The 25,000-nt window shown below is 38.4% G+C and overlaps 1 protein-coding gene across 1 annotated transcript in view; it reads left to right on the top strand.

The window, feature by feature from the left end:
* The window catches only part of sntb2 (syntrophin, beta 2), a 36,391-nt gene that overhangs the window by 9,786 nt on the left and 1,605 nt on the right, over positions 1–25,000 (top strand). Inside the window, 6 exon segments of the mRNA XM_029434146.1 lie at positions 9,836–10,055; positions 10,915–11,125; positions 21,335–21,477; positions 21,936–22,132; positions 23,621–23,811; positions 24,741–25,000. The exon segment at positions 24,741–25,000 is cut by the window's right edge and continues 1,605 nt beyond it. Of these exon segments, the coding sequence (XP_029290006.1) occupies positions 9,836–10,055; positions 10,915–11,125; positions 21,335–21,477; positions 21,936–22,132; positions 23,621–23,811; positions 24,741–24,833 (1,055 nt within the window). The 3' untranslated portion in view covers positions 24,834–25,000.

Genomic DNA, 25,000 nt, shown 5'->3' with positions numbered 1-25,000 from the left:
TGGCTTCATCTCTTACATGAATGAAATACTAAAGTGGAAATGCAGTTTTGAAACAACAGCAGCACTTTAGATGTGTTCCACCTGAGATATGATGATGAAACAGGCAAGGCAGCCGCTGCTTTGAGCACAAACTGACTCACTGACAGCGACTGTCAGGAGGAATATCATTAATGGGAGCTGCTGTTTACTCACTCCGCACTGCATCAGTGTTTAAATTAAATGAGTGCTGCCGGGTTTCAAACCTCAGAATTGTGTTGAGCATACACTGTAACACTGAAAGCTGCCATCAAAGGCTTGGTCCAATTCTTTAGCTTGTTCACATATTTCGACATCTGCCTAAATCTGGTGCACCTGTGGAAGAAATGATTATTATGCTTTGAACAGGGTGCATAGGGTCAGCTGTCATACACAGGGCTTTCTCAAGACATTTTGACATGTCATGGTAGGGAAAGCTCAGGTGTAAATATTAAAATGAATGATGGCTGAATTCCATTAAGCTGCTTCAGTTTCAGGGCTGGGGTGTACTCGATCAGAACTAGCTCTTATGACGTGCTGTCCCACCATGTGGGAAATGTAGTTTTATAGTTGTTTGTTATGTGAAACGTAACAGAAATAGTTTTGTCAAGAATGAAAAAAGAAAGCTAGAGAGGTTCAAACCCTGGCTCCTTTCTTTTGCTTCACAGCTGGCTCACTGGGACACTTGGAACGAACAGAGCCATCATTAATGTTCCTGGATCAATACTGATCATACATTCTGATATCGATGCTGATCGGTCTTACCTGTTACATTGACTTTCACAAGTTTTGTTTTTGTTAGTAACAAAAACTAGAAGAAGAAAAAGATATATGTAAAATGAAATGTATTTAAATGACTAACTAAGGATGTAACTAGTGATTATGTTCAATATATGTCGATTGATTAATTGTTTTGTTCAAAAATTGTTGTCTTGTTTTGATCAACCAGCAGAACGTAACTCAAAGATATTCAGTTTACTAATAAATAAAATATTAACATTTCATTAATTGAAACCGACCAATCAATTCAGCTCTATTACTAGCTATAAAGTATGAGTATTAAATTAAACCAGAGAAGTGAACAGTAAAATCACTGTTAAATAAGAACCGCTATGTATTATTTAATGTAAAAACTGACCTGCCATAGACATGTTCATAATGCTATTGCATTGTGAATGTATCTGCACATGTGTATACTAGAGGAGGGACCCCATCTACACACACACACACACACACACACACACACATTCTGACACATTGTTCTTATTAGGTTTCTGGCACAAACAGACTTTGAGGGAGGGGGGAGGAAGAGAGGGAGAAAGAAAGGGGGAGCCGAAAAAGTAGGAAAAGACACTGAGAGGTAAGGGAACAGAGGTAAGAGAGGGATGAAGAACAAGAGGGAGAGGGGGACAACAAGAGAGAGGTGAGAGACGGCAGACTGTAGATAGAGATGGAGGATCAGAAGAGGAGAAAGGAGGGAAGAGAGTAAGACAGGAATGAGTGAGAAGAGAGTAGCAGGCCAAACCACAGGGGAATTTCTGGGCAGTTTTTTGGGGAAAATACAGAGGCTGGGGTCTGACTGCCTCACTGACTGCTCTGTAAGCTATTATTTTGTTATTTCGTCCATACCATAGGATTACTTGTGTGTATGTGTGCGTGTGTGTGTCTGTGTGGTGAGAAAGAAGAGTGGAAGGCAGTTAGTTTTACGGATAGCTTTTCGCCACAACCAAATATGTGTAGAGTCAGACTCTTCTGACTTTTGCACTCCTCTTCTACATGTTATCCTTTTTGTCTTCTGTCCATCCTCTTCCCTGTTTTCCTCTTTCCCTCTGTTGCTACAGAGAGAGGTATCACGGAGGCAGATGAGCTGGCCTCATGGGATGTTGGTTGGCATCTCTGGGGAATCTCCCTGACACACATTAGTGTAGACTAGTGCAGTGCCCATTCAGGATGTGCTCGTGCCGCTGCTTGTTGGGTTTCGAAGTGAGTCTATGCACGCGTTCACGGTGGCAGTGCTACAGTCTACGCATCATGAGCGCTAAAGCTCCCATGAAAATGTTACTATTCATGGCCTCAATTTATGGCCCCATTAAATGTGTATGCCCCATATTTGATGAACACTTTGGACGAAAGTCGATGTTCAGACTGGCCGACACTTCTTCATCTTTTTTTTAGATTTATTTGCGGTTGTCAACCAACGATTTGGTGCATTACTGCCACCTACTGGGCTGGAATGTGGAGCAATTAATAAATGAATTAAAAGAACAACTCTACTAATTTCTATCAATTATTCTGGTTGCTCTTAAGAAATTAATTCAAAGATTGTATATTAATACTGTCATTAAATCCCTTCGTTCTTCGTCATATCTGTTGCAGTCTATTACTACATGTTATTGACAGTTTGTGGTTTATTATAGTGTGTGCATAGACCAATGAGGAGCTTGTCTATTCTTTGGCGTGTTTGCTTTATACCCGTGTGTCCTGTTCTCAGACGGGTAATGACCATCTCTTCGCCTGGGCTCCTGCTCTGTCTCTGTCCTACACCTACATATTTCTGAATATTGTAAAATGTCTTCCTGTGTCACTTAGATTCTTGCCAAGTTTTGTGTATATAGTCCTTTATGGTAGTTTTAACCTCTGTAGTTTTAGTGATGGTTTAGCCCGTGTTTCTACCTCCTCATTTCCTTCCACCCCTACATGAGCAGGATCCCAAAGGAAGGACATTTCAAATCCCCTACAATGTAATCTGAGTAGTAAATACAAAATGTCATACACAATATCCTACCTGCAAGGCGGGCTATTTTGTGAAATAAAACATACAGACATGTCCCATAGTGGCCGTTAGCAGACTTGGCTGTGCTTTTGGATTTTGATGCTCGTATACAGCGCATGCTCTAACCAAAGTCCATCCCTACAGAACATCTGATCCAAATAACTGCACTCCCTCAGACACACACACACACACACACACACACACACACACACACACACACACACACACACACACACACACACACACACACGATGAACTGGTAGTCCTCTGTGTACAGTCCTAATTAGAAGCAGAAGTGGAGCTGAGTGAAAGGCCTGAAGATCTAATGAGTTCATTTAATGGCACCAAAGGAGAAAGAGACAGACAGAAAGACGTGGAAAGGATGAAAGAACATTGGATCTGAGATTCTGGCAGGAAAAACTGGGGAAATATGTAACATTGAAAGCCCTGATCCATCCGTCCATCCATCTTCTACCGCTTATGCTAGGTCGGGTCGCGGGGGCAGCAGCTCCAGTAGGAAACCCCAAACTTCCCTTCTCCGGGCCAGATCCTCCAGCCGGTCATGATGAAATCCCCGATGCCCCTCTAAACTTTCTATGATGATCTGCTAGTATATCATATATTCCCATAATTGATTGATTTATTTTGCTACATCAAAGACTGAAACTGCTCACAGCCGTTTCATTCAGACCAAACAAAGAAATTGAATAGGAGCAGGTGTACAGTGGTTCACACTGCCAACAAGTTACACAACCAAGCATTCTGCTGCACTGCAGTAGAGCTTTTTCTCAACAAAGATTCAGTGATCTGACAACACCATCTGAAAGATATAACAAGAACTTTAATTAAAATTGTAGAACCAGAGAAATGGAGAATAGGATTTGTCATAATATTTAATAGAATTGCATCTATTCTTCTCTTTCTTAAGATGTCTTTTAAAAACAGAAGTGCAGAGAGATTTTAACTTAAGTTAAAGTTTTCCAATGTACTGGCCATGTGGTTATGCTCTTACAGAATGTAAAATATCTACTTGTCAGATGTTTGTTAACGATCTCAAGTTTAGTGCTACCAGTCTGACAACATTTTATTGTTTATAAAAACTAAACAATTCATCAGGTTGAACTTCTATCAGGGAACAGGCTTATCTACTTGTCATCCACCAATCAATCAAAACTAACACGTGTCATATAAAGTTTGTCAGTTCTTACTCATAATGACGATAACCTGCCAATAATGTTCCCCTTTACAGAGAACAACCATCATTGTGAAACTCCCTGCTAGTGCTGGGAAAGAAGTTGTTCCCATATCCTCTTTTCCTGTCCCGCTGATTAAAAGGCTTGTTCTGTAAAACATTAACACATATGCACATACAGCTTTAAGTCCTGAAATATGTTTTTCAAATCAGCCTGGTTAGGGTTAAACTGCCAATCTGTCTCCGTTCAGCCCACGGTACCGTAGCGGATGATAGCGAGTGTACTGTCAGTCAGTGGGAGGGAGAGAGACAGCGAGGGAGCTAGCGCGTGTGTGTAGTCCAGAGTAACGTAGCCATGCAGTGTGTGTTCAATTTATTTGTCGGTGAATAAATGCTACAACTCCTCATGACCACCTGCTTATAAAAAAGAAGGGGCTATGGATAGCCCAGAAGCTAGCAGTGACAACATTTGCTCAAGCTTAAGGTGGGCTGACCTTTAAGGTTGAACTTTAAGGTCCTCACAGCTTTTCTGGAGGAAACCATGCTCACGTGACTTGGATATGTTTTTTTGTTTGCAGTAACACTGCATTCCCCGGGGGGTTGATTTGATAAACAAAAGACCTCCACTAATTAAATCCATGTGTGCACAGAAATACCCAACATTTTGATTTGCTGGTGGGTTACAGCAATGCCCTCTACTGCTTTGATTGGTTTATGAGCAAAGGAACGCCCACATAGATCATTGGTTGGTAGTTACTGACTGCTCTCATTTTTCTTCTTCCAATAACTTCACCGTCTTCGACCTGCAGGCCGAGGTGGAGAGCTCCGCGCCCAACATCAGTGGCTCCTCCTCTGGCCAGGAGCAGAACTTTGTACTTCAACTTTCCAGGGTTTTATATACACAAATAGTGTGTGGCTCTTGACTGTTGCCCTTTTATACAGGGGCTTGTCGAGCCACAAGCCTGCATTTGATTGTACGTATATGGAGTCCTACCCACCGTTGCCATATTTGCACTGGAGATTTAATTGTACTTCGCTGGGGTCCCCCAGGGCTCCACTCAAGATCCTTTACTTTTTTCTTGTTGCACTAGATCAGGGGTCAGTAACCTTTTTGGCAGGGAGAGCCATAAAAGCCAAATATTTTTAAATGTATTTCCTTGAGAGCCATATATTTAATCAATTTGAATGCAACTTTATGCGTACATTTTTTTAAGTATAACACGTCTCCGAGTACTAATAGCGGTTTCAGTGTTGCATTGAACAGGTGCTCTTTTATTAAATAAACTAAACGCTTACGTTATTTATCTAATTTATGTGCATGTTTCTGTGTTTATTGCACGGGTGTCAAACTCAAGGCAATTATATCCGACCAGCGAGAAAATATCATATGTCTGTCATAACTGGCCCGCCGGTTTTGGTAATTAAATCAATACATGGCACAACCACGGGGAAATACATATTCTGAACATGGCGGTGCGATGGCTGAGTCTAGGGAAAGTGCTGAATAGATTTTTTGAGGTGCGTGAGGAAATCTGCCAGTTTTAGGAAAGCAGGACACCACAGATCTCTGGGACGATGTGAGCTGGCCTTTTTGTGCGACATAATGAAGCATCTCACTGTTAAACCTCCAGCTTCAGGACCATGTGATCACGGACATGTATAATGTCAAGCTGCGCCTGTGGGAGATTCTGATGCAGCAAGGAAACTTTGGTCACTACGTGTTTAAAAACACTGACAAACCATGTCCACTGCTGTGTTCCCGACAGCATTCTGTTGATGAACTGAGCGCATTTGCCGACTTTCTAAAATTGAACTGCTCAGCATTCCTTTTGCAGTTGAGGTGGAAACAGCACCTGTGAACATTCAAATGGAGCTGATTGACCTCCAGTGTAACGACACACTCAAGGCAAAGTATGACTCTGTGGGCGCTGCACAGTTTCCAAGCTTCATGTCCAGAAACGATGCCTCAACCTTCATGCCACTCAGATGCTTTGCATGTTTGGAAGCACATACCTGTGTGAGCAGCTTTTCTCTGTGATGAAGATGAACAAAAACCCACACAGGAGTCGTCTCACTGATGCACACCTGCACTCACTGAGGGTTTCCACAGAACCCCAAACATTAAACTGGCAGCTAAGAAAAGCTTCCAAACATCTGGCTCTGACACATGTGAATGATCTGAGAATCTGAGAATATAGCCTACCTAAATATGCTCCATATCTTTTTGGACTTTAACCAATATGTGTATCCTGTTCAATAAATGTGGACCGTGTTTAGCCCTTGACGTAGTCCCAGTTTTTAATTTTGGCCCTCTCTGTGATTGCTTTGCGTAGTTTCTCCTCTGCTGTTTTGCGAAGGGCGGGGCTAAAGTGACCTACAGTCAGAGACAGATAGGATAGGAGAGGGGAGAACTAAAAATAAAAATCTGCTGCTAAATGTTTTACTTTAAAATGGCACAGTATAATTATTTATTACTTGTTAAACATGTTTGAAAATGTCAGCTCAAAATTGTCGCGAGCCATAGGTTCCCGACCCCTGCACTAGATTCTTGCAGTATCCTCACTTTCTACAAATCTTTTCCGTTATATTGACATTGATTAATGACACTGAATTTGGTGCATGCCTGAGTGTCTTCCTGTCATCTGCAGTTGGATTAGTGCCCACTATGTCAAACTTGATCTCAACAAGAGTCATGTGTTGTTTCCATGGAAGATTTAACTTAATCTTAAATGGTCAATACTGAAAGAACCACACTAGCCTGCCAAAAATGTCAGCATATTACTAGTCTATACAACACTCTTCCCTGTAAAACCAACCTCAGAGAATAATCTAAACTCCAAAACTTAATTCTAAAACTGAACTACAAAACTAAGAATATATGTTATTGTGTAGTATTGTTGATTTGTGGCTCTGTAGTGCAGAAGGTTATTTGACCCCTTTTTTGATGTGCCATCTTAAGTTTTTGGGCAGTAGAATTCAATTCCAACTGTGGTGTGGTGTGGTCACAGCCATGAAAGTAGTCATAATATTATTAATAGGAGGATTATAACTAATATTGCTATTAAATGTAGAACTGCTAACAGATGACTTAAACGCTGGGAACCACAGCATCGTGATGCTCATGAGCTGTTCGTTTAGCATTTGAAAATAAAAACATGTACAACCACAGAGAGCCCTGGGCCTGCTCTGCGGACGGAAAATATCTCAGCTGAACATCTTTCCAGCAAATCTGATTATTAGGCTGAAAGTAGTTCTTTGCAGCGGAGACATCCTCTTCCACATGACCCTCAGATATAAACATGGGCATTCAGGAATGCTTTCACACTCACTCACTTACTCCAAACCACTTACGCTTGCAGAAATGATCCCAGACCTGGTTGGTATGGGCGGTGCGGTTATGAGGGCCGGTGAAATGAGGCTTCACTTTCTTTGCTCGTCGCTTCAGCATTACTACCAGCCCCGCCCTTCACTCTGAGTCATATATAGCGTAATGTACACACAAGCTTTCACATACATTGTGCAGTTCTCTCTGCTTATATGGCTCATTCATAAACTCTATGTATATCTTGCTAAGCTTATTGTAGTGTCATAAATAATCACATTACTGTACACTTAATCTTATCTTTCTGTAGCTCTCATGTACACACTCACACACACCTTCACAAATCTAATATCTAAGTCTACATTCAGGAATGACCTCACCTCTTGAGAGTCTTGTCTAAGGTTTCATACAGAGCAGAGACACACAATAGTCCACAGTTTTTGTCTCTTTCATTGCTCATATTCATGCTTACCAAAATTTGGAAAGTAAATCCATCACATCGGACCAAAAGCCATTGTTTTACAAACAGCCAGCCTGCCAAGCTCAAAGCTATAAAGCCAAGTCAACTCTTATGTTTTATAACATCATTTCACACAGGGGGCCACTATTTCCTTTTAAGACATGCTGGAAGATAGCAGGAACTGTTTACTTTTCAAGTTATTGGCCGTAATATGATCATTGTCCCTTCCACGGTCCTTACCGTATGAATAAGTAGGTAAGATTAAACTTTAGGTTGGACAAACAGGACATCATCTATTTTCCATCCCACATTAATTTACAAGCTGATTGTTGACAGAATCAAACCACAGCTTTCTCCAACTATGTTTAAAAAGTCTTACCCTAACTGGGCCTCAAAGGTTATTTAAAAGGAGATTAAATGCTGACTTTTTTCAGAAAACTATCCGGAGTGTTTCCTTATGGCCTGGTTTATGGCTTGCCATACCATATATCCTGAGTGACTCCTTGGTGTTATTGGGTGGAATCCCACAGATGGTCAAACTATCAACACACTATTTCCTCAAGATCTGCAGATATTTAACAGTTGTCCTTAACAAACTACATCAAACAGACTTGTTTCTTCTATTAAAATAAGAGGTAGAGTATTTGTGGATCTCACATCCTGTATGTGTGAAAGATTTTGCTTAAGTTTTCCAATCAGGAGGATTGTTGTACCAAGGAAAACATTAAGGGAATGATGTTTGGCTCCTGTGGTTTCTGTATGTGAAGACATAGCACAGAGTCATTGAAGTTATGATTAGGTTAGTGCTTATTAGAAACGTGCTGCACTGTCACTCATTCTTTTGCAGCTTTACACATTTTCAAATGCAAATTTATTAGGTTAAACTTGTGGCTGGTTCCAATTTAGTGCTGCAACTAATAATTATTGTTATTAGCAATCAATCATTTGTTCTGTAAAAAGCGTAAATGTGTGTCATCTTCAAATTAATCGTTCAAAAACACATATATTAAATTGAAATTGATATAAAACAGGGAAAAGTAAGTATTTGTCATTTAATCGATTGTACATTTTATTGCCATTGATTATTCAACTAATGATTTTAGCGCTATTGCTGTTAGCATTAGTAATCCTGATTCCTCTAGAAACATTACACCACACAAGTAGGGTTTAGCATGTGGGTTTTTGACAGCCAGAATTGTTTTTGTTAAAGCTTTAGTACTATTTCTATATTACTTATTTTACTATGTAGTAACATGGAAATGGAAATCGATTTTGAATCCTCTTTTAACCGTCACACATGTACAGCACAGCACACACTCTGGACTCTGCATTTAACCCATCCTATTGTTAGGAGCAGTGGGCCGCTACTATACAGCACCCGGGAGCAGTGTGGGGGTCAGGTGCCTTGCTCAAGTGCACCTCGGCAGTCCCAGGAATAATACTGTATTACTGTACTGTATATTTCAAGTAATATTCCTATTTATTTATTTCAAACACATTTTAAACACTTAAGCATAGATCCCATTTTCAGCATTAATATTATTTGCACTATTGCATAAACTGTGTCTTTCAGCTCATTTGTTTGGCCCCCAACATAAAAGATACAAATGATGGATGGACTGCTAGACCTGAGCAAAGTGAAGACACTGCTCAGCACAATACAGCAACACTTAGCAGCTAGTTGGTAAATGTAGGAGGCAGATATTCTTCTCAGGAGTTGATGAAGGCCAAAACAGAGATAACAAATGTGTAAGCATAAGCAGCTTCTTGCAGCCATAATAAGGTTATAATATGTGATAATGTTGGGTCAAAGAAATGTATTGTTGCTTTCAAATTAAAGCATACAAAATAAAGTATACAGTATGTCAAGTGTCTTTAATTTGACTTTTTATTAACCCTAACCCCTTTCCAAAAACTAATAAATAAATACAAAACATTGTAGGTATTAAAAAGTAGTGGACACTGTAATGGTATAACTCATGACCACCACTCAATCATGCCACATTGTATTTGCCTAATATTGGCTGTACATCGGTTGATTAAGAGTATATCCTTTTCTGTGTTCCTCCACAGTGAAGTACATCAGGGAGGTTTCTCCGCTCTTCAAGAAGCCATCCTTGGTGGCTGACCTACCATGGGACGGCGTCCACCCACAGTCGCCTAGCTACAGCGGCAGCGAGGACTCCGGGTCGCCCAAACACAGCAGCTCCTCTTCCTCCAAAGACAGAAAAGTCATAAGCCTGAAGATGTGCTTCATCAGCAGGAACCTCACCATGCCAGATCTAGAGAACAGGTACGAAGTGAAGCCTCCTCAATGTTTGTGTGTATGTTAGAGAGAAATAGCTGATTATGTAAGAGTTTAGGTGTAGTTGTGTTTTATTTTGCTGATGTCTCTGCTGCGAAGCCCCGTGTTCACTGCAGTTCGTAATTTTTTTTTATATGCTGTCACTTTTTCCCGCACTGTTTTGTTAATATGTTAAATAATTTAGCAGGTTTTTGATTGACACACCTGCAGCTTGAACTTTGAAGCTTTATGGGTTACTTTAAAAACGTTAAGCTGACAGTGCTCACTTTCTTCATTCACTTAGAGATAATACTTTACATGATGTGAACACTGATGGTAAAATCTTATTATATATTAATTCAATAAGAAAAGGAAAAACAATAGCAGTTTCAAAATTCATGAAAAGTAATCTCTTTTTGTTACACTATTATTACTTTTTTTGAATGTTTATTACAGAACATGTTCAGCACCACAAACATGCCAACTGATGGCATTTCTGAAAACAATATCTGTGTTGGTACCTCAAAATAATTATTAAACCTGTCTGAATATCCATAATTTCCTGTCACTGGTCAAGGATAGAGGAGAGGATAGGAGATTTCATAGAACAATTGTATATTTAATTTTAAAATGTTTAATTTAATTAAAAGTATAACATTTATTTTTCAATTAAAATCCATCCCAAAATAAATATCACAAAAAATGTTTTATGGTTTATTAGGGAACCCCAAAGTTTAGAAGATTCTGACCTTAATAGTCCACTTTTTTGATTGTGGTTCGTTATTTTCCATGGGAAGTTTACATTATTTTGTCTAGTTCATGTATAGAGCTGCTGATACAGTTCATACATTTCCTTTGTCCCATTCAGACTTTTGGAGCTCCATTCTCCAGACGGCCAGCACACGGTGGTTCTGCGCTGTAAAGATGGCCCCACTGCCAACTCCTGGTTCACTGCCGTCCACACCAACATTGCCGCTATGCTGCCACACTCCCTGGCTCACATCAACGCTTACCTGGGGGCCTCGTCTTCGACCTCTACACACCCCCATCTCAAACACATCGGCTGGTTGGCTGAGCAGGTATATTCATCAGAACAGCTGCATGCTATTTTATACAGGTGATAATCCTTTTCATTAAATTAAATGATATATGCAGCATCATAGAACAGGATAAAAACAAGAACTACATGCTTCCAACTGCTGCAAAACTGCCCATTGTATCGTATATACATATAATACACTTATTGGCGCTCTTTTGCTGAGCATTAGATGAGAAGATCATTAGCACTCTCATGTCTGTATGCTTAATATGAAGCTATAGCTAGCTTAGCATAAAGACTAGAAGCAGACTTATCTGGCTCTGTCCAAAGGTAAAAAAGATCTGCACCATTTTGTTCCTCGTTTGTTTAATCTGCAGGACAACGTGGTTTTATTGGGGTTATTTGCTGAAACCTTTTCTCTGCCGACCTTGTGACTTCCTGGAGTTTCCACTGGTTGTCTGGCAACATGGAAGTAAGTTCAAAGGTTAACCTTTGGACAGAGCCAGGCAAGCTGTTTCCCCTGCCCCCAGTCTTAATGCTAAGTTATGCTAACTGCCTGATGGCTCTAGCTTTATATTTAACATAAAAACGATATCAATCTTCTCATTTAGGTCTCGGCAAGAAAGCGACTAAGCATATTTACCAACACGTGGAACTTTAAAGTGACAAATGGAGACCAGATTATATCTGTAGATGTTGCTAATTGATGCTGATCCCACATGTAACAGTCTAAGACACCAAAACAAAACATGGCTGTTATCTGGTTAATGTGCCAGTGTCACCACGTGACCAAAAATTGTTGTTAGAAACAATATATCTTATTGTGCTATGATGGTGCTCCAACTATTGCTGAAAATACGAAATACAACAAGTGTTAACTTTTCTATTTCTTTACTTTCATAAAAACATAGATACATTGTTTCAATAAGACCATCCTAGCCTAATCTTAGGTTTGGGACGGTCTAAACTCCTTTTTGGGATATGTTTAACAGTAAAATATAATTCAAATAAATGTGCTGCCCTGGTCCTGCGTTAATATTTATTTTTGGAGGCACCTGGAAGCACTTTTGACATCTTTTTCATATTTAATCCCATAATGTTATAATTATACTATTTTGTTTATTCTCAACACACGACATCTATTACACGACTGTCAGTCCTGGGAGAAGGAGTTAAATTGTGGGGTTTCTTTTAGGAAGTTATTCCTTGTGTGGTGCGAGGGTCTTAAGGACAGAGGGGGTCATATCCTGTACAGTCTGTAAATCCCACTGAGACTAATGTGTAATTTGTGATATTGGGCTGTATAAAATAATCGCACTATAAAGTATTTGTATCAGTACATGCTTTGGGAATACAGTGTATTTTCAGGTTATATAAATATATAGTTGATACACAGGTTACTCTCAAAAGGAAATGGTATCAGGATTTTTTCAGTTCAGTTTGCTACAGCAGTGGTTTTCAACCTTTCTTTGGCCAAGGCACTCCAAAGACCAAGCCAAAAAATCTCAAGGCACACCTGTAATCATATCTGGGCAAAATACACTCTATAACAGTGTTTCTCAAACAGGTTTGTGCAGGGGGAGGGGGGGGGGGGGTGTGCGTAGTCCACTCCTCTCCTTTCCTCCACTCTGTAGGTGTGTGTGGGAGGAGGGAATGTGAATGTGCAAGGCATGAAAGAAACCCACAAAACTTGAATTTCAGGGGGCGCGGGGTTCCGTTGGGTGAATATATATGTATGCTGTTGGGGCTCCGGTGCGAGGGGGGTGGGTGCTGTCGGAGCTACGGTATGAGTGCTGTCAGAGAAAATTGATAAAAAAAATAAAATAAAAAAAAAGGTTTAAACCAGATTTGAAAAAGTTGGATAATTTCCCACGGCACACCTGACGATCTCTCACGGCACACTAGTGGTTGAAAATCACTGTGCTACAGTACCCATTTCATTACTCCTAAATCACTGCACATATCTCAAACATGTACACTGGCATTTCTGCTCTGCTGCAGCACACAGGAAGTGTGTGTTTTCTTGAATTAGCTTGAGTCCTACATTTAAACACTCTACTACTACTCACTTCACATCCAGGAACAAGACTCTTACTGTGAATATTATATCTTTTCACTTTGATGAAATGTTCATTCAGGGTCATGTTGAATGTATTGATGTCTGGTGGTGTTTATTTTTACCGGGCTCAAACAGGAAACACCAACTCATATTTCCATTGCATTACATTATTTCCTGTAGAACTCAAGTATTTACCACAGTTGCACACAAACACACCGTCTGGTTTAATGTCATTTATTTTCACTGGAACTCCACCAACACCCAGCCATGACTCAACAAACACACACCGACCTATTTTCACAATGCTATCAAAATTCAGGTTAGATTGTCAGGGTGAGCTACTTAACTCCTCTGCAGCAAACTACATCACTATACATGTACACTGTAAACTACATCACTATACCTTGTTGTGATTTGTAAAAAGGAGGACCCAAATGCAGAACAGCAGACGAGGGTTTTAACAAAAAGCGAGCTTTAATTAAACAAAGCCGAAAAACACAAAAAGGTACAAAGCAAAAACAATCAAGGGAACAAGCTATAAAAATACAAAAGGTAAAAAGTAAACAGAAAAGACAAACCAGGATGACACGAGGGAACACAAGGAGGTACTAGGAGGCACGAGGAAAACATCCAGTAACATGGGGGAAACATGAATGACGAAACAACAAGGAACAATGAGACATACAGGGATGTATACAGATGTAGACTAGTGAAGGGAACGAGACACAGCTGGGGGAGAAAGGCAAGGACACAAGGGCAGGGTGGATGGACACAGAATAATCAAATCAGCAATCACAAAGGGAAGGAATACACACAGACAGGAAGTACAACTAGACATGACACAAGGGGAGTGAACTTTACAAAATAAAACAGGAAAACAAGATGACATGACATACCTATACACTGTAAACTACATCACTATACATGTGCACTGTTAAACTACATCACTATACCTGTACACTGTAAACTACATCACTATATCTGTAAACTATAAACTACATCACTATACATGTACACTGTAAACTACATCACTATACATGTACACTGTAAACTACATCACTATATCTGTACACTGTAAACTACATCACTATACATGTACACTGTAAACTACATCACTATATCTGTACACTGTAAACTATATATGTACACTGTAAACTACATCACTATACATGTACATTGTAAACTACATCACTATACATGTACACTGTAAACTACATCACTATATCTGTACACAGTAAACTACATCAGTATACATGTACACTGTAAACTACATCACTATACATGTACAATGTAAACTACATCACTATATCTGTACACTGTAAACTATATCTGTACACTGTAAACTACATGACTATATCTGTACACTGTAAACTACATCACTATATCTGTAAACTGTAAACTACATGACTATATCTGTACACTGTAAACTACATCACTATATCTGTAAACTGTAAACTACATCACTATATCTGTAAACTGTAAACTACATCACTATATCTGTACACTGTAAACTACATCACTATATCTGTAAACTGTAAACTACATCACTATATCTGTACACTGTAAACTACATCACTATATCTGTACACTGTAAACTACATCACTATATCTGTACACTGTAAACTACATCACTATATCTGTAAACTGTAAACTACATCACTATATCTGTACACTGTAAACTACATCACTATATCTGTAAACTGTAAACTACATCACTATGCATGTACACTGTAACCTACATCACTATATTTTTACACTGTAAACTACATCACTATATCTGTACACTGTACATTGTAAACTACATCACTATATCTGTACACTGTAAATTGCATCACTATATCTGTACACTGTAAACTACATCACTATACATGTACACTGTAAACTACATCACTATACATGTACACTGTAAACTACATCACTATATATGTACACTGTAAACTACATCACTATACATGTACACTGTTAACTACATCACTATATCTGTACTCTGTAAACTACATCACTATACATCACTATATATGTACACTGTAAACTACATCACTATACATGTACACTGTAAACTACATCACTATATATGTACACTGTAAACTACATCACTATACATGTACACTGTTAACTACATCACTATATCTGTACTCTGTAAACTACATCACTATACATCACTATATATGTACACTGTAAACTACATCACTATACATGTACACTGTTAACTACATCACTATATCTGTACACTGTAAACTACATCACTATATCTGTACACTGTAAACTACATCACTATATCTGTACACTGTAAACTACATCACTATATCTGTAAACTGTAAACTACATCACTATATGTGTACACTGTAAACTACATCACTATATCTGTAAACTGTAAACTACATCACTATACCTGTACACTGTAAACTACATCACTATACATGTACACTGTAAACTACATCACTATATCTGTAAACTGTAAACTACATCACTATACCTGTACACTGTAAACTACATCACTATACATGTACACTGTAAACTACATCACTATATCTATAAACTGTAAACTACATCACTATCTGTACACTGCAAACTACATCACTATACATGTACACTGTTAAACTACATCACTATACATGTACACTGTTAAACTACATCACTATACATGTACACTGTTATACTATATCTGTAAACTGTAAACTACATCACTATCTGTACACTGCAAACTACATCACTATACATGTACACTGTAAACTACATCACTATACATGTACACTGTTATACTATATCTGTAAACTGTAAACTACATCACTATCTGTACACTGCAAACTACATCACTATACATGTACACTGTAAACTACATCACTATACATGTACACTGTAAACTACATCACTATACATGTACACTGTAAATGACATCACTATCTGTACACTAAACTACATCACTATACATGTAAACTACATCACTATACATGTACACTGTAAACTACATCACTATACCTGTACACTGTAAACTACATCACTATACATGTACACTGTAAACTACATCACTATACATGTACACTGTAAACTACATCACTATACATGTACACTGTTAAACTACATCACTATACATGTACACTGTAAACTACATCACTATATCTGTACACTGTAAACGACATCACTATATCTGTACACTGTAAACTACATCACTATACATGTACACTGTTAAACTACATCACTATACATGTACACTGTTAAACTACATCACTATACATGTACACTGTTAACTACATCACTATATCTGTACACTGTAAACTACATCACTATACATGTACACTGTAAACTACATGACTATATCTGTACACTGTAAACTACATCACTATACCTGTACACTGTAAACTACATCACTATATCTGTACACTGTAAACTACATCACTATCTGTACACTAAACTACATCACTATACATGTACACTCTAAACTACATCACTATCTGTACACTGTAAACTACATCACTATACATGTACACTGTAAACTACATCACTATACATGTACACTGTAAACTACATCACTATACATGTACACTGTAAACTACATCACTATATCTGTACACTGTAAACTACATCACTATACATGTACACTGTAAACTACATCACTATACCTGTACACTGTAAACTACATCACTATACATGTACACTGTAAACTACATCACTATACATGTACACTGTAAACTACATCACTATATCTGTACACTGTAAACTACATCACTATACATGTACACTGTTAAACTACATCACTATACATGTACACTGTTAAACTACATCACTATACATGTACACTGTTAACTACATCACTATATCTGTACACTGTAAACGACATCACTATACATGTACACTGTAAACTACATGACTATATCTGTACACTGTAAACTACATCACTATACCTGTACACTGTAAACTACATCACTATATCTGTACACTGTAAACTACATCACTATCTGTACACTAAACTACATCACTATACATGTACACTGTAAACTACATCACTATACATGTACACTGTAAACTACATAACTATACATGTACACTGTAAACTACATCACTATATCTGTACACTGTAAACTACATCACTATACATGTACACTGTAAACTACATCACTATATCTGTACACTGTAAACTACATCACTATACATGTACACTGTAAACTACATAACTATACATGTACACTGTAAACTACATCACTATACATGTACACTGTTAAACTACATCACTATACATGTACACTGTAAACTACATCACTATATCTGTACACTGTAAACGACATCACTATATCTGTACACTGTAAACTACATCACTATACATGTACACTGTTAAACTACATCACTATACATGTACACTGTTAACTACATCACTATATCTGTACACTGTAAACGACATCACTATACATGTACACTGTAAACTACATCACTATATCTGTACACTGTAAACGACATCACTATACATGTACACTGTAAACTACATGACTATATATGTACACTGTAAACTACATCACTATACCTGTACACTGTAAACTACATCACTATATCTGTACACTGTAAACTACATCACTATCTGTACACTAAACTACATCACTATACATGTACACTGTAAACTACATCACTATCTGTACACTGTAAACTACATCACTATACATGTACACTGTAAACTACATCACTATACATGTACACTGTAAACTACATAACTATACATGTACACTGTAAACTACATCACTATATCTGTACACTGTAAACTACATCACTATACATGTACACTGTAAACTACATCACTATACATGTACACTGTAAATTACATCACTATCTGTACACTAAACTACATCACTATACAGTACATGTACACTGTAAACTACATCACTATACATGTACACTGTAAACTACATCACTATACATGTACACTGTAAACTACATCACTATACATGTACACTGTTAAATTACATCACTATACATGTACACTGTAAACTACATCACTATATCTGTACACTGTAAACGACATCACTATATCTGTACACTGTAAACTACATCACTATACATGTACACTGTTAAACTACATCACTATACATGTACACTGTTAAACTACATCACTATACATGTACACTGTTAACTACATCACTATATCTGTACACTGTAAACTACATCACTATACATGTACACTGTAAACTACATGACTATATCTGTACACTGTAAACTACATCACTATACATGTACACTGTAAACTACATGACTATATCTGTACACTGTAAACTACATCACTATACCTGTACACTGTAAACTACATCACTATATCTGTACACTGTAAACTACATCACTATCTGTACACTAAACTACATCACTATACATGTACACTGTAAACTACATCACTATCTGTACACTGTAAACTACATCACTATACATGTACACTGTAAACTACATCACTATACATGTACACTGTAAACTACATCACTATACATGTACATTGTAAACTACATCACTATATCTGTACACTGTAAACTACATCACTATACCTGTACACTGTAAACTACATCACTATACCTGTACACTGTAAACTACATCACTATACATGTACACTGTAAACTACATCACTATACATGTACACTGTAAACTACATCACTATATCTGTACACTGTAAACTACATCACTATACATGTACAATGTAAACTACATCACTATATCTGTACACTGTAAACTATATCTGTACACTGTAAACTACATCACTATACATGTACACTGTAAATTACATCACTATCTGTACACTGTAAACTACATCACTATACATGTACACTGTAAACTACATCACTATACATGTACACTGTAAACTACATCACTATCTGTACACTGTATACTACATCACTATACATGTACACTGTAAACTACATCACTATCTGTACACTAAACTACATCACTATACATGTACACTGTAAACTACATCACTATACATGTACAATGTAAACTACATCACTATATCTGTACACTGTAAACTATATCTGTACACTGTAAACTACATCACTATACATGTACACTGTAAATTACATCACTATCTGTACACTGTAAACTACATCACTATACATGTACACCGTAAACTACATCACTATACATGTACACTGTAAACTACATCACTATCTGTACACTACATCACTATACATGTACACTGTAAACTACATCACTATCTGTACACTAAACTACATCACTATATCTGTACACTGTAAACTACATCACTATCTGTACACTAAACTACATCACTATACATGTACACTGTAAACTACATCACTATCTGTACACTGTAAACTACATCACTATACATGTACACTGTAAACTACATCACTATACATGTACACTGTAAACTACATCACTATACATGTACATTGTAAACTACATCACTATATCTGTACACTGTAAACTACATCACTATACCTGTACACTGTAAACTACATCACTATACCTGTACACTGTAAACTACATCACTATACATGTACACTGTAAACTACATCACTATACATGTACACTGTAAACTACATCACTATATCTGTACACTGTAGACTACATCACTATACATGTACAATGTAAACTACATCACTATATCTGTACACTGTAAACTATATCTGTACACTGTAAACTACATCACTATACATGTACACTGTAAATTACATCACTATCTGTACACTGTAAACTACATCACTATACATGTACACTGTAAACTACATCACTATACATGTACACTGTAAACTACATCACTATCTGTACACTGTATACTACATCACTATACATGTACACTGTAAACTACATCACTATCTGTACACTAAACTACATCACTATACATGTACACTGTAAACTACATCACTATACATGTACAATGTAAACTACATCACTATATCTGTACACTGTAAACTATATCTGTACACTGTAAACTACATCACTATACATGTACACTGTAAATTACATCACTATCTGTACACTGTAAACTACATCACTATACATGTACACCGTAAACTACATCACTATACATGTACACTGTAAACTACATCACTATCTGTACACTACATCACTATACATGTACACTGTAAACTACATCACTATCTGTACACTAAACTACATCACTATACATGTACACTGTAAACTACATCACTATCTGTACACTGTAAACTACATCACTATACATGTACACTGTAAACTACATCACTATACATGTACACTGTAAACTACATCACTATCTGTACACTGTAAACTACATCACTATACATGTACACTGTAAACTACATCACTATACATGTACACTGTAAACTACATCACTATACATGTACACTGTAAACTACATCACTATACCTGTACACTGTAAACTACATCACTATACATGTACATTGTTAAACTACATCACAATACATGTACACTGTAAACTACATCACTATAACTGTACACTGTAAACTACATCACTATACCTGTACACCGTAAACTACATCACTATACATGTACACCTGTAAATTACATCACTATCTGTACACTGTAAACTACATCACTATACATGTACACTGTAAACTACATCACTATACCTGTACACTGTAAACTACATCACTATACATGTACACTGTAAATTACATCACTATCTGTACACTGTAAACTACATCACTATACATGTACACTGTAAACTACATCACTATACATGTACACTGTAAACTACATCACTATCTGTACACTGTATACTACATCACTATACATGTACACTGTAAACTACATCACTATCTGTACACTAAACTACATCACTATACATGTACACTGTAAACTACATCACTATCTGTACACTGTAAACTACATCACTATACATGTACACTGTAAACTACATCACTATACATGTACACTGTAAACTACATCACTATCTGTACACTGTAAACTACATCACTATACATGTACACTGTAAACTACATCACTATACATATACACTGTGAAATACAGTTCAAACAGGTTTGCCTGTATTAATAAAAAATGCACCTTTTTCGTAGAGTTGGACAAATGCTCTCTGGTCGGGTAAACTGGATATATTGCTGCCTCTTGCAGTGACGAAGTAATGATAGAATTACTCTTTAATTACTGTTTGAAACATGAAGTAAAATATGTTATTTGGAGATTTAACTATGTTTTGATGTGTCAGTTTAACCTATTAGAACATCTCCTTACTTTCTTCTTTAGGTTCAGCTGGAGGGTGGACGGCAGCAGTTCAAGCCAGTGGTCATGGCACTGACGGAGAAGGACATCCTGCTATTTGAATCGGTGCCGTGGAGCAGAGAGTCCTGGTCCATCCCTCTGCTCACACATCCGCTGCTCGCCACAAGGTAAAGACAACAGACAGCGGGGTCTCTCAGAACAGTTCACTGTCATCTTAACTGTGAAATGACATCAAATCATTTCTTCATGGTACAGATATTTACATTTATTGCATTTGGATATGACATTTTTCCAATGTATCAATACAAATTCAACAGCATATCAGCTGACTATCAAAAGGAACTGTTTCAGTTTAGTACTGTCATCAACAAACTGACATTTATGGTAAGTAAGTTAACAGTTTCTAAGTGCTTGATAACCTGTTATATTGTATATGGGATGACAGGGGTTTTGCAATGCAAATATAATTTTTGGGGGGGAAACTTCAAGACAACACAAATGTCAACACCCAGTTCATCCTATTTAAGAAATTACACTCAGTAGACCATTCCATGTTGTGGGTCACTTCAGAGTGGTCATTGAGAATGTTAAATGTGTTTGTACTTTCATATGTCTCTTTCGCCAGACTGGTTCATTCTGGCAGTGCTCGGGGTTCTCCCGCCCAGGGTTCAGACCTGGTGTTCGCCACTCGGACGGGCACAGGGCGGGGCATCGAGTCCCACATCTTCCGAGTGGAGACCCACTGGGATCTGTCTTCATGGACGCGAGCCCTTGTGCAGGGTGCACATGCTGCCGCTGAGCTCATCAAAGAAGTCTCCATTGGTGAGTTTGGGTGTGTGTGCAATAGGTGATTAGTCTGTAATAAGAGTTTAAAGTCAGTAGCAAAATACCCTGTGGACATTGGTCTTCCCAAGTAGAATTGGTTCAGCCTCACCGCTCTCATCAGTATTGTATCCAGCAGCAGCCGGCAGCTGTTTCCAGTTAAACCCACTGTGCACTACCTGCCCAGCACCAAAATGTACCTGACATGAGCCATAAACATAAAGGAACTTCATGCATTGATATATAAAAATATATAATATTGCAATTATTTAATCACGGTAAATCTGATATCCTTTTTGATTTAGATTTATGGTCACCCCAAGTGTTGATTTTTTTTGTCCACAGGAAACACTTCATTATGTAGTGCAATATACAACACCACTGTTCAACCTTGAACAATACCACAGATGGCTCGTGTGCACATGCCTGGATGAATGAGTGTGTGTGTGGTTGGTGTCAGTACACACAGGTTAGCAGCAGTGAGGCAGTGAGTAAGCAGTCATTTCACCAGGATGTGGGTTCACCTTTGTACATGAACTCATCATGCTAACAAGTGAATGTCAAGTGGGAGTTAGTTTTCTGGAGAAAGTATTTGTTCACAAACTAAGCGTCATATAATTACATCACAGGTCATTTAGCAGACACTCTTCTCCAGAGAGACTTACAGTGAACTAACTACAGGGACAGTCTCCCTGGAGCAGCTCAGGGTTAAGTACCTTGTTCAGGAGCACAACGGTGGCAGCCTGGTATTGAACTCACAACCATGTGGTGTTCTATTTGGAAGCCGTACCACTAGGCCACCACCACCCCATATAATGCTTGCACATGTTTTTTCCGGGTAATATTTGAATGTATTTAGGCCTTTAAATGCCTGAGTACTCTGGCTGTGTCAGGCAGCTCCTGACAGCAACTGGCTCACTTGCAGTGTGCAGCCGCTCAGAGAGAGCAGCTCTGTGCAGGAAAAGCAGAAGTGGGAGCCAGCTGAGGGGAATGTTTCCACTCTGTGCAGAACAATAGTTGACTGCCTAAGCAGCACTTGGAAAGTTTCAACCTTCATTCTTCTTATTTTTCTTCCCTGTCCTTCTACACTTGTGCAGGAACACGTTACAGTGATACACATGGAAATGCTTTATAATCGAGTGACGTCACTGTTCAAGTTGCACCAGAAGATAAGATACTTTGTGTTTTGGCTGCACCAGAGAGGAACATCCCATCCAGGTTTAATTCAGATGCTGTAGTCTGAGTAATTATTCAGGTGACAACATACTGTATGTATTGTATGTTAACAACACACCTGTCAGACATTAAGAGGAAGACATGTAGTCTGCTGTCAACACATGGCATGACTTATCTAGTTTGTCTTTTGCCAATATGTACATGTGCAGTACACATATTACTCCCCCTCCACACACAACTACACCTATGACCTGCACTCCCCCCTGCTCAGCCATACAGCTGCTTAAGCTCTTTTCTCTCTCTCTCTTCCAGGTTGCACGTTGAACAGACAGGATGTTCGGCTGACGCTGCATTATGAGAAGGGCTTCACTATGATGAGGGAGCCGGTAGATTCAGCCGGGGGTGCTGTGCTGTTCAGATACCCCTACGAGAAGCTCAAAATGTCCGCCGACGATGGAATACGCAACCTCTACCTTGACTTTGGGGGCCCAGAAGGAGAAATGGTAAATTAAGACGATGGAATAAAAAGACGTACTGCAATATTTGCCGTTTTCTGATATGAACTCCAGTTTCTCTTTCACACTACATGCACACAACAGAAGTCCGTGTCAGAAGCATTTCCTCACTTACTGGAAGTACTCTGTTTGGTTCGGGGGGGGGGGAGTAGAGCATGCAGGAGGCAGGACGTGATGCGGACTACACTGTGGTCAAAAGTCTCTTTCTGTTCGTTGTCTGGAGATTTGAGCGTTGGCCTTTACAGACACAAGTTCCTGAATCTCGTCGTCTCTCCAGTGAGACATTTTCATAGGTGTTTTTGTGTAAACGACGCTTCTTCTTCACTCTTGGATGTTTGTTTTCTTCCAGTTTTGCGCCAGCCGCATGAAAATGTTTTCAACACTCAATCAGACATGACACAGACTCTGGGAGCTGGCAGGGTGAAGTCTGAGAGAGCAGTCTGCCTCTTTTTTATTTCATTTGACCTATAAATAATTGAATGTGATATTTCTAAGTGATTATAGCATCTTATTCTAACAAATTCTTCTGCTGGCATAGGTGTTGTTTGTTGAAAAGAAATTCTATCAGTTTAGTGTTTCTTTTTGATTACACCACCAGGGGGCTTTAAAGTCTCCATTTTGAAATGTTAAAGGGTTCAACGCTCCAATGGTTTTATACTTGGCTCCAGAGAGAGTTTAACATAACACAGTTGAATCTCCAGCAAACTGCTAGCGGTCAGGTTGCATTGTGGGTAATGTAGTGGCCGTGTTTTGAGAGAAGAAGACAGCGTGGAATGTAAAAGAGGTCATATAACTCAGAATAGATATTGGCAACTGAATTTTACTCTTTGTTACATCCTTACAATATGTCTCTCTTGTCCTGTTCCTTCTCCCCCGCTGTTTCCCGCCTCTCCTCCCTCACTTTCTCTGTCCTCCAGGTATTTGACCTCCACTCGGGTCCAAAGCCGGTGGTGTTTGTCCTCCACTCCTTCCTGTCAGCCAAGCTCACTCGTATGGGCCTGCTGACGTGAAACAACTAACAACAGCAGTGTGGACGAGAGGACGTGCGCAGCGAGGAGGGGGAAGACACTCCCAAAATGCTGATACTGGGGCATGAATTTTAATTTTCTTTTCTTTTCTTTTCCAATTTCTCCATTCACAGCTGAAGCTGCAGGGAAGATTTAACCCACAAGTTGAA

The sequence above is a fragment of the Cottoperca gobio genome, chromosome 6 (assembly GCF_900634415.1).
Source record: "Cottoperca gobio chromosome 6, fCotGob3.1, whole genome shotgun sequence".
NCBI lineage: Eukaryota > Metazoa > Chordata > Actinopteri > Perciformes > Bovichtidae > Cottoperca > Cottoperca gobio.
This window is presented reverse-complemented; position numbering and strand designations above follow the sequence as displayed.